The sequence below is a fragment of the Nerophis ophidion genome, linkage group LG06, assembly GCF_033978795.1.
Source record: "Nerophis ophidion isolate RoL-2023_Sa linkage group LG06, RoL_Noph_v1.0, whole genome shotgun sequence".
NCBI classification, from domain to species: Eukaryota; Metazoa; Chordata; class Actinopteri; order Syngnathiformes; family Syngnathidae; genus Nerophis; species Nerophis ophidion.
The window spans coordinates 56,492,141-56,511,183 of NC_084616.1; the positions used below are offsets into that span (position 1 = coordinate 56,492,141).

General features: G+C 41.2%; 1 protein-coding gene across 3 annotated transcripts in view; it reads left to right on the forward strand.

Annotated features, from left to right (window-relative positions):
- The first annotated feature begins 7,712 nt into the window (after nt 1–7,712).
- The window catches only part of slc9a8 (solute carrier family 9 member 8), a 47,825-nt gene continuing 36,494 nt past the window's right edge, over nt 7,713–19,043 (forward strand). The window contains exons 1-4 of one of the 3 annotated variants that reach the window (XM_061904382.1): nt 7,713–8,065; nt 11,399–11,580; nt 12,475–12,555; nt 18,226–18,284. In XM_061904382.1, coding sequence (XP_061760366.1) covers nt 7,824–8,065; nt 11,399–11,580; nt 12,475–12,555; nt 18,226–18,284 — 564 coding nt within the window. In that variant the 5' untranslated portion in view covers nt 7,713–7,823. The remainder of the gene's footprint in view (nt 8,066–11,398; nt 11,581–12,474; nt 12,556–18,225; nt 18,285–19,043) is intronic. The other 2 variants (XM_061904383.1, XM_061904384.1) reach the window with 2 other exon arrangements.

Below are 19,043 nucleotides of genomic sequence, written 5' to 3' on the forward strand. Positions count from 1 at the left end.
TCTTCTTCTTCTTCTTCCTCCCTTTGAATTCCAGCAGACAAGACACGTCTTCGGCGTGTTGCTGCCCTCCACTGGTTGTCTTTCGGATTTCTTCAGCACCTCAGATCTGTTTGGATCAGTGGTTCTTAAAGGCCTACTGAAACCCACTACTACCCACCACGCAGTCTGATAGTTTATATAGCAATGATGAAATATTAACATTGCAACACATGCCAATACAGCCGGTTTAGTTTACTAAATTGCAAATTTAAATTTCCCGCGAGGTATCCCGTTGAAAACGTCGCGGAACGATGACGCGTATGATGACGCGTGCGCGTGACGTCACCGGTTGTAGCGGGCATGTTCTTCCAGCACCGATCACGGTTAAAAGTCGTCTGCTTTAATCGCATAATTACATAGTAATCTGGACATCTGTGTTGCTGAATCTTTTGCAATTTGTTCAATTAATAATGGAGACGTCAAAGAAGAAAGATGTAGGTGGGAAGCGGTGTATTGCAGCTGCCTTTAGCAACACAAACACAGCCGGTGTTTCCTTGTTTACATTCCCGAAGGTGAAGCTTTACTATGGAACAGAACGGTCAAGCGAACATGGTTCCCGACCACATGTCAACCGGCAGGTTTCGGAGAGAAATTTGTGGTAATAAGTCGGCTCTTACCGTAGACATGAGCGGAGCTTGCGTCCTCCTGCAGCTGCGGACCCTCTTACCTCCTCCCACCGGAGACACTGGCGGTCACCACACCCGTGGCCACGCCCCTCTGAATTTCAGGTAGCATATAATCTCACAAAAACACTAGTAACACAATAAGCAGATAAGGGATTTTCCAGAAATATCCTAGTAAATGTGTCTAATAACATCTGAATCGCTCCCACGGCCCTCGCCTTTTTTTTTCTAGTTCTTCACTCTCACTATCTTCATCCACAAATCTTTCATTCTCGCTCAAATTAATGGGGAAATCATCGCTTTCTCAGTCCGAATCGCTCTCGCTGCTGGTGGCTATGATTGTAAACAATGTAAGGATGTGAGGAGCTCCACAACCCGTAACGTCACAGCTTTTTTATTAGCGACCAAAAGTTGCGAACTTTATCGTCGATGTTCTCTACTAAATCCTTTCAGCAAAAATATGGCAATATCGCGAAATGATCAAGTATGACACATAGAATGGACCTGCTATCCCCGTTTAAATAAGAAAATCTCATTTCAGTAGGCCTTTAAAGGCCTACTGAAACCCACTACTACCCACCACGGAGTCCGATAGTTTATATATCAATGATGAAATATTAACATTGCAACACATGCCAATACGGCCTTTTTAGTTTACTAAATTGCAATTTTAAATTTCACGCAAAGTATCCTGTTGAAAACGTCGCGGAACGATGACGCGTATGATGATGCGTGCGCGTGACATAACCGGTTGTAGCGGGTATGTTCTTCCAGCACCGATCACAGCTAAAAGTCGTCTGCTTTAATCGCATAATTACACAGTATTCTGGACATCTGTGTTGGTGAATCTTTTGCAATTTGTTCAATTAATAACGGAGAAGTCAAAGGAGAAAGATGTAGGTGGGAAGCGGTGTATTGCAGCTGCCTTTAGCAACACAAACACAGCCGGTGTTTCCTTGTTTACATTCCCGAAGGTGAAGCTTTACTATGGAACAGAACGGTCAAGCGAACATGGTTCCCGACCACGTGTCAACCGGCAGGTTTGGGTGAGAAAATTTGGGTAATAAGTCGGCTCTTACTGTAGACATGAGCGGAACTTGCGTCCTCCTGCAGCTGCGGACTCTCTTACCTCCTCCCACCGGAGACACTGGCGGTCACCACACCCGTCGCGGAACGATGACGCGTGCACGTGACGTCACCAGCTGTAGCGGGCATGTTCTTCCAGCATGGATCACGGCTACAAGTCGTCTGCTTTGATCGCATAATTACACAGTATTCTGGACATCTGTGTGGCTGAATCTTTTGAAATTTGTTCAATTAATAATTGAGAAGTCAAAGAAGAAAGATGTAGGTGGGAAGCGGTGTATTGCAGCTGCCTTTAGCAACACAAACACAGCCGGTGTTTCCTTGTTTACATTCCCGAAGGTGAAGCTTTACTATGGAACAGAACGGTCAAGCAAACATGGTTCCCGACCACATGTCAACCGGCAGGTTTCGGTGAGAAAATTGTGGTAATAAGTTGGCTCTTACCGTAGACATGAGCGGAGCTTGCGTCCTCCTGCAGCTGCGGACCCTCTTACATCCTCCCACCGGAGACACTAGCGGTCACCACACCACATGTCATACGGCAGGTTTCAGTGAGAAAATTGTGGAAATAAGTCGGCTCTTACCGTAGACATGAGCGGAGCTTGCGTCCTCCTGCAGCTGCGGACCCTCCTACCTCCTCCCGCCGGAGACACTGGCGGTCACCACACCCATCGCGGAACGATGACGCGTATGATGACGCGTGCGCGTGACGTCACCAGTTGTAGCGGGCATGTTCTTCCAGCTCGGATCACGGCTAAAAATCGTCTACTTTAATCGCATAATTACTCAGTATTCTGGACATCTGTGTGGCTGAATCTTTTGCAATTTGTTCAATTAATGATGGAGAAGTCAAAGGAGAAAGATGTAGGTGGGAAGCGGTGTATTGCAGCTGCCTTTAGCAACACAAACACAGCCGGTGTTTCCTTGTTTAAATTCCCGAAGGTGAAGCTTTACTATGGAACAGAACAGTCAAGCAAACATGGTTCCCGACCACATGTCAACCGGCAGGTTTCGGTGAGAAAATTGTGGTAATAAGTCTTAACTGTGAACGATAAAACACTGAATATTGACAACATTTGAACGTCACACCCCCTCTTCATCCGGTTGGGGACATCTCTGCGCTGCTGACCCGTCTCCGCTTGGGATGGTGTCCTGCTGGCTCCACTATGGACGGGACTTTCGCTATTATATTGGATCCACTATGGACTGGACTCTCACTGTTGAGTTGGATCCACTATAGACTGGACTTTCACAATATCATGTTAGACCCGCTCGACATCCATTGCTTTCGGTCTCCCCTAGAGGGGGAGGGGGTTGCCCACATATGTAGTCCTCTCCAAGGTTTCTCATAGTCATTATCACGGACGTCCCACTGGGGTGAGTTTTTCCTTGCCCTTATGTGGGCTCTGTACTGCAAATGTTGTTGTGGCTTGTGCAGCCCTTTGAGACACTTGTGATTTAGGGCTATATAAATAAACATTGATCGATATAAATGATAAATCATAAATGGGTTGTACTTGTATAGCGCTTTTATACATTCAAGGTACTCAAAGCGCTTTGACACTACTTCCACATTTACCCATTCACACACACATTCACACACTGATGGAGGGAGCTGCCATGCAAGGCGCTAACCAGCACCCATCAGGAGCAAGGGTGAAGTGTCTTGCTCAGGACATAACAGACGTGACGAGGTTGGTACTAGGTGGGGATTGAACCATGGACCTTTGGGTTGCGCTTGCCACTCCACCACTGCGCCACGCCGTCCCCATATATACAAACATAGCAAAATATGATCACCAAGGGTAAAAAAAAAAAAAAAAAAACTACAATCTGATACATCACTAAGCTGTAGAACTTTGTTGTAAACATTTCTTTCTGCATCTGTCCCTGACACCCACAGTTCAGGCTTTGGAAACACTCAATGGAAACGCTCCCCACCCACACTGCTCGGTGCCTCGTCCACGCCCAGGTCGTGAGTTCAAACCCCGGCCAAGTCATACCAAAGACTATATAAAACGGGACCCATTACCTCCCTGCTTGGCCCTCAGCATCAAGGGTTGATCACTGGGCGGGGTCACTGCTGCTGCTCACTGCTCTCCCCGCCTGCCAGGGGGTGAACAAGGGGATGGGTCAAATGCAGAGGTTAATTTCACCACACCTAATTTTTCAGTGACAATCATTGGTACTTAAACTTTTACTGTTCTTGATCGCTCAGTTACAGCTCATTTTATTACCTAATCTGTGTTATATGTTTTATGTTGCACGATGACACCAAGAAAAATTCCTAGTTTCTGAACCCGTTCTCAAACAATGCCAATAAAATCTATTCTGATTCTGAAAAAACTATTCTGATTCGGATTCTGATTTAATGAACAGTGCCCCAAGCTTCAGTTTTGAGTCCATCACACTTGGTGTGTGTGTTTTATGTTGGGTTGTAATGAAAAAGAAACCTTCCCAGACTCCCCCTTTCCCACACTCCTTTTGCCACATTTTATCGGTTTCTTGTCGTATTCACCCGTTCATACTGTACTAGTATTCCTATTTCATTTGTGTAATACTCTTTTTGCTGTGTTATCAGCCTCCTGGTTCCCTGTATTCGCACATTTGCCCAACAGTGCACCCCAATCCCTGCATTCTTCTCAGCATTATCATTGCTTCACTGATTAAATCATTCCTTGCCTCACTCTTCCCACCCTTCAATGTCATCAATACTGCTGCTGAATCAGAGCATATAACTACCTTTTGTGCATCAACCACCTCCACCCACCCAAACGTCCAAGAAAAAAAAACATCAAATTACATCTGATAGTTTGTTTGAAACCCTTTTGCCATGCTCTATTTACAACTCTGGGATACTCGGCCCAATTGCTGCCCTTCCATTAGAACCCCATCCATCCATTCTCTACTGCTTATTCCCTTTGGGACCACCGGAGGCGCTGGTGCCTATCTCAGCTACAATTGGGCGGAAGGCGGTGTACACCCTGGACAAGTCGCCAACTCATCGCAGGGCCAACACAGATAGACAACATTCACACTCACATTCACACACTAGGGCCAATTTAGAACCATCTGTATTTATATCTGCATGTAATCTGGCCAATACTCCTTTCGATGTTTTGTTGTTACTACTACATGGGATGAGAATCAGCACCTCCAACTCCGAGTCCATGGTTCTCGCCCGGAAAAAGGTGGAGCACCATCTCCGGGTTAGGGAGGAGATCCCAAGTAGAGGAGTTCAAGTACCTCGGAGTCTTGTTCACGAGTGAGGGAAAAGTGGATCAAGAGGTCAATAGGCGGACCAGTGCGGCGTATTTAGTAATACGGACGCTGTACCGATGCATTGTGGTGAAGAAGGAGCTGAACCGGAAGGCAAAGCTCTCAATTTACCGGCCAATCTACGTTCCCAACTTGACTTATTGTCATGAGCTTTGGGCTATGACTGAAAAGACAAGATCACGGGTACAAGTGGCCAAAATGAACTTCCTCCGCCGCGTGACAGGGCTCTCTCCCTTAGAGATGGGGTGAGAAACTCTGTCTTTCGGGAGGAGGTCAAAGTAAAGCCGCTGCTCCTCCGCATCGAGAGGAGCCAGATGAGGTGGTTCGGGCATCTGGTCAGGATGCCACCCGAGCACATCCCTAGGGAGACGTTTCGGGCAGGTCCAACCGGTAGGAGGCCACGGGGAAGACCAATGACACGTTGGGAAGACTATGTCTCCCGGCTGGCTTGGGAACGCCTCGGGATCCCCTGGGAGGAGTTGGACGAAGTGGCTGGGAAAAGGGAAGTCTGGGCTTCTCTGCTTAGGCTGCTGCCCCCGCGACCCGACCTCGGATAAGCAGAAGAAGATGGATGTATGTATATTCAACATTTAGATTTAGATTTAACATTTAGGGCTTGGATTTATGTTTAGATTTAAAATGTAGGTTTCAATTCAACATGTAGCGCTCACATTTAACATTCCGATCAAGTTGAACATTTAGCCCTCAGATTTAGATTTAATATTAAGGTTTAGATTTAACCTTTAGGTTTAACTTCAACATATAGGTTTAAATTTAATATTAGATATACCATATAGATTTATATTTAAGATTTAGGATTAAATTTAACATTTAGATAAAATATCTCTGTGATGAGGTGGCGACTTGTCCAGGGTGTACGCCGCCTTCCGCCCGATTGTAGCTGAGATAGGCGCCAGCGCCCCCCGCGACCCCGAAAGGGAATAAGCGGTAGAAAATGGATGGATGGATGGATGTTAATAGTAGCAGGCTTTGTCTATTATTCTAATGACCCTTTTTGGAAGTTTTATTATTAAAACATAATAAGCGGTAGGTAATGGATGGATGGATAAAATATATATTTGTGTTGGCTCTGCAATGAGGTGGTGACTTGTCCAGGGTGTACCCTGCCTCCCCTGCGACCCCGAGAGTGACAAGCGGTAGAAAATGGATGGATTGAGAGTCAACATTTAATTTAAACTTTAATGTGATCAAAATTGGCTAAATCTAAGAAAAGTGAGTTAAGTCTGAGAAATATATCTGCTAGAAAAGTGTGACTCAATTTTAACAATCGACACCCCAGACTCAGTGTGGATTAAAACCCCCCCAGCTCTGCAATTTAGCCTAGTAACCCAACACTGTTTTAGGACGGACAGAGCAACAGCCCCAGGGCAGACGTTATTAGTCCCACAATAGGCAAATTATGTGGCAGTGCAAACATAGTTTATATTTGATGTAATTACTGGTTGATTGGCAACACTAAATTGGCCCTAGTGTGTGAATGTGAGTGTGAATGTTGTCTGTCTATCTGTGTTGGCCCTGCGATGTCCAGGGTGTACCCCGCCTTCCGCCCGATTGTAGCTGAGATAAGCACCAGCGCCCCCTGTGACCCTAAAGGGAATAAGCGGTAGAAAATGGATAGATGGATGGATGTTTTGAATAGGTTAAAATCCAATCTGCACTTTGTTAGAATATATGACAAATTGGACCAAGCTATATTTCTAACAAAGACAAATCATTATTTTTTCTAGATTTTCCAGAACAAAAATGTTAAAAGAAATTCAAAACTTTGAAATAAAATTCAAATTTGATCCTACAGATTTTCTACATTTGCCAGAATCATTTTTTTAAATTTTAATCATAATAAGTTTGAAGAAATATTTAACAAAAATTCTTCGTCGAAAAAACAGAAGCTACAATGAAGAATTCAATTAAAATGTATTTATTATTATTTACAATAATAAATAAAATATTTGAGTTGTCAGGAAAGAAAATTAAGAAATTTAAAAGGTAAAAAGTTATGTGTTTAAAAATCCAAAAATAATTTTTATGGTGAGGTGGCGACTTGTCCAGGGTGTACGCCGCCTTCTGCCCGATTGTAGCTGAGATAAGCGCCAGCGCCCCCCGTGACCCCAAGAGGGAATAAGCGGTAGAGAATGGATGGATGGATGGAAATTTTACTTTTTGAAACTGATACCAATAATTTTGAAACCGATACCGATAAATTCTGATATTACTTTTTAAAAATCATTTATCGGCCGATAATATCCCCAGTCCGATATTATTAGTAAACATTTTATAATGCTGTTTAAATATCTAGATCCAAAATCACAATTGAGTCCATGGTGGAACTAGCCGGCCTAAACCCTGATTCGTCAAAACCCTAAACCCTAAAATCTGATTCGGGACAAAAATCTCGTATTCTCAAGCGTGTACACCAGTCTATTACAATAGCGGCACGTCAGTTGACAGCCGACTGCGTTGCAGTGGCTTGTGGGAAATTGAGTGTCTTAATGACAAACTTGTTACCAAAATGTACATATTTTTCAAGCTAAATAGGTAATATTGCACTTTATCCTCAACGAGAATGATTCAAATGTGTATTTCAACTGACAAAATCCCACAAAACGCCATCGTTTTTTCCCATGTGTGTGCGTGTAAATCATCAAAACTACAACTTCCATCGAAAGGGTAACCAGGAAATGCCAGCGTGACGTGTAAACATACATGGCTCAGTGAACTACCTCGTAAGACAACACATTTACGAGTTTGTGTTTGAAGCGAGCACACTTTGTAATAATGACAACTGCAAGACGCCACGTATTATTTTTGTGTTTTTTGTTGTGTATTTACACCTCGGTATCCGTACGAACGGAGAAGAAAGATGCCTTGACATTAGAGGTGAAGGAGAGAGCTAACGACGGAGTGGACGTGAAACACAGTGATTACACGCATACTGAAAATCATCTTCAAATAATCAAACATGACTCCCAAGATGCACACGACTTACCAGAGCTGCACCACGATGGGCCGCTTGTCAGGTTTGCCACTCATTGTTTTGGAGTCTGTGCTTTGTGGAGAAGATTGGCTATATAGCAGTGGTTCTTAAACCTTGTTGGAGGTACCGAACCCCACCAGTTTCATTTGTGCATTCACCGAACCCTTCTTTAGTGAAAAATAAAATGTTTGGTTTTTTCAAATTCAAGACAAAGTTATATGTTTTTGGTAACACTTTAGTATGGGGAACATATTCTAAGTCAGTGGTTCTCAACCTTTTCTCAGTGATGTACCCCCTGTGAACATTTTTTTTATTTCACGTACCCCCTAATCAGAGAAAAGCATTTGTAGTTGAAAAAAAAACAGATAATGAAGTAAAATACAGCACTATGTCATCAGTTTCTGTTTTTTTAAATTGTATAACAGTGCGAAATATTGCTCATTTGTAGTGGTCTTTCTTCAACTATTTGGAAAAAAAGATACAACAATAACTAAAAACTTGTTGAAAAATAAACAAGCGATTCAATTATAAATAAAGATTTCAACACATAGAAGTAATCATCAACTTAAAGTGCCCTCTTTGGGGATCTTAATAGAGATCCATCTGGATTCATGAAATTCATTCTAAACATTTCTTCCCCCAAAAAATAATCTTTAACATCAATATTTATGGAACATGTCCACAAAACATCTGGCTGTCAACACTGAATATTGCATTTTTGTATTTTTTTCACAGTTTATGAACTTCCATTCATATATGGTTGAAGCATTATTCAATAAATATATGTATACAGGATTTTTTAATTGTTGCTGTTTTTAGAATATTTAAAAAAAAAATTCCACGTAGCCCTTGGCATGCCTTCAAGTATCCCCATTTGAGAACCACTGTTCTAAGTAACAAAGACTTAATTTAGAGTTATTTGGACACTAGAGGAACATATTCTAAGTGATAAAGACTTAATTTAGAGTTATTTAGTTAGGGTCAGGGTTAGAGGGTTAGGGTTATAATAAGGCCATGCCGAATAAGGCATTAATAAGAACTTAACTAGTGAAGAGCCAATATGTTTCTAATTTGCATGTTAATAAGCACCTATATTAATGGTGAAAATGTTCCCCATACTAAAGTGTTACCATGTTTTTTTTTTCGCTGGTGCACAAAATGAACCGTGCATGAACATCAGCTTGTTCAAACAACAAAACCAACACAGTGCATAAACTCACAACATATTACACACCTGCAAATCAGTCGGCTGTTGCCGTATCCGTAATACGCCGATAGGGAGAAGTTTGTATTTACACGATGAGTCGGGTGTGTTTTGATCTCCGCCAAACCCCTGGGGCCGACTCACCGAACCCCTAGGGTTCGATCGAACCCTGGTTAAGAACCACTGCTATATAGTGTGTGTGTGATAAACATCATGTCAACTAATTTTAAGGCTATTGACTTGCTTCAAGTGACGTTGTTTTAATCCATCCATCCATTTTCTACCGCTTATTCCCTTTTGGGGTCGCGGGGGGGCGCTGGCGCCTATCTCAGCTACAATCGGGCGGAAGGCGGTGTACATCCTGGACAAGTCGCTACTTCATCGCAGGGCCAACACAGACAGACAGACAACATTCGCACTCACATTCACACACTAGGGACCATTTAGTGTTGCCAATCAACCTATCCCCAGGTACATGTCTTTGGAGGTGGGAGGAAGCCGGAGTACCCGGAGGGAACCCACGCATTCACGGGGAGAACATGCAAACTCCACACAAAAATATCCAGAGCCTTGGATTGAACCCAGGACTGCAGGACCTTCGTATTGTGAGGCAGACGCACTAACCTCTCTTCCACCATGAAGCCACGTTGTTTTAATGAGTTGTCGAAACAACAATTGTCTGTAGTAATAGATGCTAAACTTTATTGTTAAAAATTGTCATGATGTAAGCTAATGTGATACATGGTGACGAAAATATACTGTAGTGTAGGGGTCCCCAAACCATACTTGCCAACCCTCCCGGATTTTCCGGGAGAGTCCCGAAATTCAGCGCCTCTTCCAAAAACCTCCCAGAAGAAATTTTCTCTCGGAAATCTCCCGAAATTTACGCCCCCTCCAGCTCCATGCGGACATGAGTGGGGACAGCCTGTTTTCACGTCCGCTTTCCTGTTATATAAACAGCTTGCCTACCCAATCACGTTACAACATCTACGGAATTTTAATACAAAACTGCACACACAAGGAGACGAAGCAGAAGAACGAGGAAGTTACAGCCATGGCGACACCGTCTGTAATAGAGTGATTCTATGTTGTCTGTTGCCATCTTCTGGTGAATGTTGGCTATAGCGTTATGGGGTTGCTTTTTAAAAACAATGTGAATATCTGAGGAGCCCCCACACTTGCGACGTCATCGTCTGCAACTTCCGGTAGAGGCAAGTCTTTTCTCTTAACACCAATAGTTGCAAACTTTATTGTGGATGTTCTCTACTAAATCCTTTCAGCAAAAATATGGCAATATCGCGAAATGATCAAGTATGACACATAGAATGGACCTGCTATCCCCGTTCAAATAAGAAAATCTAATTTCAGTAGACCTTTAATGTGTGACTCAAATGAGAGAGTTTGGGTCAAAGATAATACCAAGTCCCAAGTAAAAAAAAAAAAAAATATATATATATATAAAATAAATGATAAATGGGTTGTACTTGTATAGCGCTTTTCTACCTTTAAGGTACTCAAAGCGCTTTGACACTACTTCCACATTTACCCATTCACACACACATTCACACACTGATGGAGGGAGCTGCCATGCAAGGCGCTAACCGGCACTCATCAGGAGCAAGGGTGAAGTGTCTTGCTCAGGACACAACGGACGTGACGAGGTTGGTACTAGGTGGGGATTGAACCAGGGACCCTCGGGTTGCGCACGTCCACTATTCCACTGCGCCACGCCGTCCCCATATATATATATATATATATATATATATATATATATATATATATATATATATATATATATATATATATATATATATATATATATATTTATTACAGATACACCCCAGCCCCGGTCCAAAATGTTTTACCCCAATGCGGCCTCCGAGGTAAAAATTTTGGGGACCCCTGTTGTAGTGCAATTTATAAAAATATTCAAAACTTTAAGGCAACAGCTATTTTTTCATGTTTTAAAGATGTTAACATATTATTTTTAATTATAACAAAACATGTATCCCCTGTGACCCCGAAAAGGACAATCGATAGAAAATGGATGGATGAATGGATGGATGGATGGATGTTTCATTGTATTTGTACAACACTAATTATTTATCATACCGTATGTCTTCTCTTTTGTCCTCTCTTTGATGTAAACTGGCCTGATTTCCCTGCCTGTAGCAAGACTAATGACACAGAGAACCACACAAATGATTCCATCCACACCACAACATCAACAACCAAACCAACAACACCAGAACCCCCAAATCCGAAGGCCATTCTGCCCGAGCAAACTGGGGTCAAGGCCCAAGAAGAAGAGCAGTCCAGTGGGTTGACCATATTTTTTAGTCTGCTGGTTATTGGTAGGTTCGCTTTTTCATTCAAGCTAGGTTTAATTGACCAGCCAGGCTCTGGATAAATATTAAGTTAAAGGGGCTGTTTGCAACTTGCTCACAATATTTTTCAAACCAAAAATATAACAAAAACACCACGGTTAGCTTATGTTACCATTAGTGGTTTAACAGAACATATATATTTTTATGTTTATATTTTTCACAATTAATAATTATATTGAACTAAGAAAAACATGTTGGCCCAAGGAATGTTTTTGGTGTCAGGCCTGTCATTCACCATGTCCCGTGTACACAGACAAAAGCAGTCAATGGGAAGCAACTAACAATCAAGTCATGTTGTTGTTATTATAAAATATACAAACAATGATAGCTTACATTAGCTATTCAAATCTCTATCATTAGCTAACAACACACAAAGCTAATGTGCACGCACTTGTTAAATACTGCCTCTTTAATAAAATGTAATAAAATTAGTGATGATGAAAGGTAAACAAAATGTATTTCCGACTAGATGTGTATTATTACAAAATATGTGGCTTTAAAGTGTATTTTTAGTCACACAAAAGTTCCCTTGAGGCAGTTCACCTCTGTTTTTGTTTAATTAACTATGGTTCCTTTTTGAGTCTTTGGACACATATAATCAACCAGACACTAGATAGACACTAGATATGTTGACAGGCCCAATAGCAAACTTGCAAATATCTTCTGAACAGGCCTATGGATAATATCAAGATTGCATACTAAGATTTATTTGATACAGTCTGCATATATGAGGAAATATGATTTGGCCTAAATAATTTTTATCCTGCAGCCTAACATCATATGAAGTGGTTGATATTTTTTTGTGAGTTTGTGACATGGTTATCCATATTTATTCATCCATTGCTCTCCCCTGTGCCCCAGGTATCTGTATCATATTGGTTCATCTACTTATCAAGTTCAAGCTGCATTTTCTTCCAGAGAGTGTTGCTGTTGTGTCACTTGGTGAGTAAAATGGCTGTCCTGGATGGTATTTCCATGTAGATGGTAGGGTTGTATGGTATACCGGTATTAATGTAGTACCGCGTCACTAATGAATCATATTCGATACTATACCGCCTCTGAAAAGTAGCGGTCCGCCACCACCCCTTTGCGCCCGCATCGTCGTCACATCGTGGTTTACGAGCAGACGAGCATGTTCCGCAGTGCACAATCACGGAGTACTTGTAAGCAGACACAGTGTGTAGACAGAAAAGGGAGAAACGGACGCATTTTGGCTTAAAAACTAACGATTAAGGTGAAGTTGTGATGCTTAAACGCCTTACCGTAAGAGGTGCTTTAAGACATGGCTTTAAGACATGGCTAGCAATCTAGCGGCTAACATCCAGCCCCCAGTGTTTTAGCTACTTCTAAATCACTAATCCTTGTCTCCAGGGCGTCAAATAAAGTAAGCTTCTTACAAGTATCATCCGTGCAGGACAATGAATAGCTTAACATGCTTCACTACACACCGTAGCTCCCCGGTGTCAAAATGTATACAAACGCCATGGGTGGCTTCCACTGTAATGATACCAAGTACAGAAGTGTATTTAGTCGATACTACTATGATTACGTCGACATTTTCTGGCATCACAACATCTTCTTTCATTTTAAAAAACATTTATATTATGTTTAAAAACTCAGGAAATATGTCCCTGGACACATGAGGACTTTGAATATGACCAATATATGATCCTGTTACTACTTGGTATCGGATTGATACCCAAATTTGTGGTACCATCCAAAACTGATATAAAGTATCAAACAAGAGAAGAATGATTTTTATTAAATTTTAACAATAGTGTAGATACAACATGTTAAAAAATCAAGTAAGTAGATATTAACAGTCAATGAACAAGTAGATTAATAATTAATTTTCTACTACTTGTCCTTAATAATTTTGACAAAATAATAGAATGAGAAATGAGAAACAATATGTTATAGCACACATCAGCAGCTAAATTAGGAGCCTTTGTTTGCTTACTTAATAATAAAAGACGAGTTGTGCCTTTGTTTGCTTACTTAATAATAAAAGACGAGTTGTCTAGTATGTTCATTATTTTATTTAATGAAAAACTAACAATAAGAAAAATATGTCTAATGTCAATCAATCATCAATCAATGTTTATTTATATAGCCCTAAATCACAAAAGTCTCAAAGGACTGCATAAACCACTACGACATCCTCGGAAGAACCCACATAAGGGCAAGGAAAACTCACACCCAGTGGCACATCGGTGACAATGATGACTATGAGAACCTTAGAGAGGACCACAAATGTGGGGACCGAAAGCAATGGATGTCAAGCGGGTCTAACATGATACTGTAAAAGTTCAATCCGTAGTGGATCCTACACAGCCGCGAGAGTTCAGTTCAAAGCCGATCCAAGACATCAGCGAGAGTCCCGTCCACAAGAAACCATCCCAAGCGGAGTCGGATCAGCAGCGTAGATATATCCCCAACCGATACACAGGCGAGCGGTCCATCCTGGGTCCCGACGAGCGGTCAATCCTGGGTCCCGACTCTGGACAGCCAGTAGTTCATCCATGGCCATCGGACCGGACCTCCTCCACAGAGGAGAAAAAGAAAAGAAGCGGCAAATCAACTGGTCTAAAAAGGAGGTCTATTTAAAGGCTAGAGTTTACAAATAAGTTTTAAGGTGAGATTTAATTCCTTCTACTGAGGTAGCATCTCGAACTGTTACGGGGAGGGCATTCCAGAGTACTGGAGCCCGAACGGAAAACGCTCTATAGCCCGCAGACTTTTTTTGGGCTTTAGGAATCACTAATAAGCCGGATTCCTTTGAACGCAGATTTCTTGCCCGGATATGTGGTAGAATACAATCGGCAAGATAGGATGGAGCTAGACCATGTAGTATTTTATACGTAAGTAGTAAAACCTTGAAGTCACAGGAAGCCAGTGTAGGTGAGCCAATATAGGCGTAATATGATCAAACTTTCTTGTTCTTGTCAAAAGTCTAGCAGCCGCATTTTGTACCAACTGCGATCGTTTAATGCTAGACATGGGGGGACCCGAAAATTATACGTTACAGTAATCGAGACGAGACGTAACAAACACATGGATAATGATCTAAGCGTCTTTAGTGGACAAAATGGAGCGAATCTTAGCGATATTACGGAGATTAATTTAATGTGTGACTCAAAGGAGAGAGTTGGGTCGAATATAATACCCAGATTCTTTACCGAGTCGCCTTGTTTAATTGTTTGGTTGTCAAAAGTTAAAGTTGTATTATTAAATAGAGGTCGGTGTCAGGCAGTACCGATAATCAGCATTTCCGTTTTTTTGGCGTTAAGTTGCAAAAAGTTAGCGGACATCCATTATTTAATTTCATTAAGACACGCCCCCAGCTGACTACAATCCGGCGTGTTGGTCAGCTTTAGGGGCATGTAGAGTTGGGTGTCATCAGCATAACAGTGAAAGCTAACACCGTATTTGCGTATGACGTCACCCAGCGGCAGCATGTAGATGCTGAAGAGTGCAGGGCCAAGGACCGAACCCTGGGGAACTCCACACTGTTATGGGAGACGCACTGCACCCTGTCAGTGCCTAATATTTTAATCTGGCACCTGTCCACAGTGCCAAAAACCACCAGTAACTGGTGTACTGACCATGGCATTACTGTCCTTCATTGGCCTGCCAACTCCCCTGACCTGAACCTCATAGAGAATATGTGGGTTATTGTGAAGAAGAAGCTGAAAGACACCAGGCCCGATAATGCAGATGAGTTAAAGACCGCTATTGAAGCATCCTGGGCTTCCATAACACCTCAGCAATGCCACTGGCCGAATGCCTCCATGCCATGCCGTATTGATGCAGTAATCTGTGCAAAAGGATTCCCAACCAAGTACTGAGTGCATTAATTGACATTTTCAAATGTTTGATTTTGTTTTGCTCTTATAAATCTTTTTTTTTTTACTTGGTCTGAGAAAATATTCAAATTTTTTGAGATAGGATTTTTGAGTTTTCTTAAACTGTATGCCATAGTCTGCAATATTAAAATAATAAAAGGCTTGCAATATTTCTGAGACAGCCCTGTATACATATATATTTATATATGTTTTTATTTTTTATTTTATTTTATAATAATTTTTTTGTCTTGTGTTCTTTTTCTTTTCGTTTTTTCCTGTCCTACTCTGGACCGGCTGCGCCAAACACTAAATATAGCCAAACATTTAATACATTGAAATACAAATAAAGCAACAAGAGAAGTTACCCACACTTATTTTCTGTAAACTAAATCTGTACAGCAGATTTGGGCATCTAGATCAACAATATAAATTGAAATGGCTGGACAGGAGAGATTAAAAAAAAAAAAAAAATCCAATTTGGGACGTCTCATGGACCAGATTGTTTGGCTGTATGGGGACCCCCGGTATAGTCCTTTTCCTCCAATTATCATTTTGCGTTATTGAGTGCCCACACAAAGAGAAGAGAGGAAAGCTACAACCTGATTAAGAAGCCATCAGTTGCTGCAGATAGGACTACACTTAAGCATAAAGAAGCTGTGGGCGACAGTCATTTGTCTTGACTCCAGAGTCCTTCCTCTTCTATCTCCTGCCAACTGACTGCAATGAGATGTTACAGTCTTTGGAGCAGGACTTTGCTAAATAGAGATAACAATGTCCTTACAAAGAGAGACTCTGCTTTTCTTATCTCATCTCTCATCCATCTATCTTCTTTTTCACCGACAAACTCCATTGCACCTGCCTAGATTTATGTAACACTGATAATACTTTGATGTTTACACTTGTATTTTCTCTCTTATCTTGTTCTTCCTGTGCCCTTTAGACATCTTTCTGTTTCTTCTTTTAGTGAATAGGTTTCTGCTAAATTAGATAATAAGCGTTGAAGCCCACGAGAACCGTTTAAGGCCTAAATACAACAAAAGCACACATTGTTGTACAAACCCCGTTTCCATATGAGTTGGGAAATTGTGTTAGATGTAAATATAAACGTAATACAATGATTTGCAAATCCTTTTCAACCTTATTCAATTGAATGCACTACAAAAACTAGATATTTGGTGTTCAAACTCATAAACTTTTTTTTTTTAGCAAATAATAATTAACTTAGAATTTCATGGCTGCAACACGTGCCAAAGTAGTTGGGAAAGGGCATGTTCACCACTGTGTTATATCACATTTTCTTTTAACAAACGTTTGGGAACTGAGGAAACTAATTGTTGAAGCTTTGAAAGTGGCATTCTTTCCCATTCTTGTTTTATGTAGAGCTTCAGTCGTTAAACAGTCCAGGGTCTCTGCTGTCGTATTCTACGCTTCATAATGCGCCACACATTTTCGATGAGAGACAGGTCTGAAATGCAGGTGGGCCAGGAACGAACCCGCAGTCTTTTATTACTAAGCCACGCTGTTGTAACACGTGCTAAATGTGGCTTGGCATTGTCTTGCTAAAATAAGCAGGGGCGTCCGTGAAAAAGACGGCGCTTAGATGGCAGCATATGTTGTTCCAAAACCTGTATGTACCTTTCAGCATTATGATGCCTTCTCAGATGTGTAAGTTACCCTGGGCACTCATGCACCCCCATACCATCATAGATGCTGGCTTTTGAACTTTGCATCAATAACAGTCTAGATGGTTTGCTTCCCCTTTGGTCCAGATGACACAATGTCAAATATTTTCAAAAACAATTTGAAATGTGGATTTGTCAGACCACAGAACACTTTTCCACTGTGCATCAGTCCATCTTAGATGATCTCGGGCCCCGAGAAGACGGCAGTGTTTCTGGATGTTTTTGATAAACGGCTTTCGCTTTGCATAGTAGAGCTTTAACTTGCACTTACAGATGTAGCGACGAACTGTATTTAGTGACAGTGGTTTTCTGAAGTGTTCCTTAGCCCATGTGGTGATATCCTTTAGATATTGATGTCGGTTTCTGATACAGAGCCGTCTGAGGGATCGAAGGTCACGGTCATTCAATGTTGGTTTCCGGCCATGCCGCTTACGTGGAGTGATTTCTGCAGATTCTCTGAACCTTTTGACGATATTATGGACCATAGATGTTGAAATCTCTAAATTTCTTGCAATTGCGCTTTGAGAAACGTTGTCCTTAAACTGTTTGACTATTTGCTCACGCAGTTGTGGACAAAGAGGTGTACCTCCCCCCATCCTTTCTTGTGAAAGACTGAGCATTTTTTGGGAAGCTGTTTTTATACCCAGTCATGGCACCCACCTGTTCCCAATTAGCCTGCACACCTGTGGGATGTTCCAAATAAGTGTTTGATCAGCATTCCTAATTTTTTTCAGTATTTATTGCCACTTTTCCCAACTTCTTTGTCACGTGTTGCTGGCATCAAATTCTAAAGTTAATGATTATTTGCAAAAAAAAAATGTTTATCAGTTTGAACATCAAATATGTTGTCTTTGTAGCATATTCAACTGAATATGGGTTGAAAATGATTTGCAAATCATTGTATTCCGTTTATATTTACATCTAACACAATTTCCCAAATCGTATGGAAACGGGGTTTGTATATAATATATTCAGAAACAAAATTGACCAGCTATCCATTAGTTTTAACCACATTCAGATTTGTCTTCATTTAGCACAATATCTAGATGTTGGTAATTTATCTTTTACCTCTTTTGTTTTCTTAGGAATTCTAATGGGAGGATTCATTAAGATCATTGAGTTCCAGGAATTGGCCAACTGGAAGGTAAAGTTTGAACCATCATCTAATTTCAGATGTGTCTCTGTCTCTGCAACACTAGTCACAATTGATATTGTCAATTATTGGTGTTTTGGTTTGACGGTAATCATATGTGATTTTATTTTTAATATAAATGTGAATTGGATACCATCAACTTGTGGTTTTATTGAAAGCATTAAATATTAGGTTTTTACTGTACCTTATAATCCACCCTGTCGAGCTATTCCTCTAAGTACGTCATCCACATCAAATTAACCCCAACTGTCATCTCTTCTCCCTTTGCTTTGTATTTTGTTTTTTCCCGTTTACCTTTATTTTTGACTCTCTGCCTTGTCTTTCCTTCTGTTTTTCATGAATAATCTCTCATCTGTGCTTCTGTTACCTGCCCATTCTGGTTTTCACTGGCTGTCCCCTTTTGCCCCACATTCCCCATTTTTTTCTGGTGCTTGCAGTCTTTAATTAACATTCCTTGTACTCTGCCCCTGAGGAAAAGAATGAATGAACAAGAGAGGGAAGAGAGAGAAACACGGGGGGCAGGTTGGGTCAATGTTCCATACACACAGGCGGCCATTGTTTTTGTTTTTTTGTGTTTTTTTCTTTTACCTTGGGGGCCTCAGGGTGATAACCCCAGTTACGCGAGACCCAACCCTATTTAGAACCTGTGTCTTTGTGAATTTCTTCAATCTGACAGGATTGTATCAGCAGGAGCTTTATCATTTACAGTACTGTTGCTCCACAGCATAGTACGTATTATACAGTAATTAT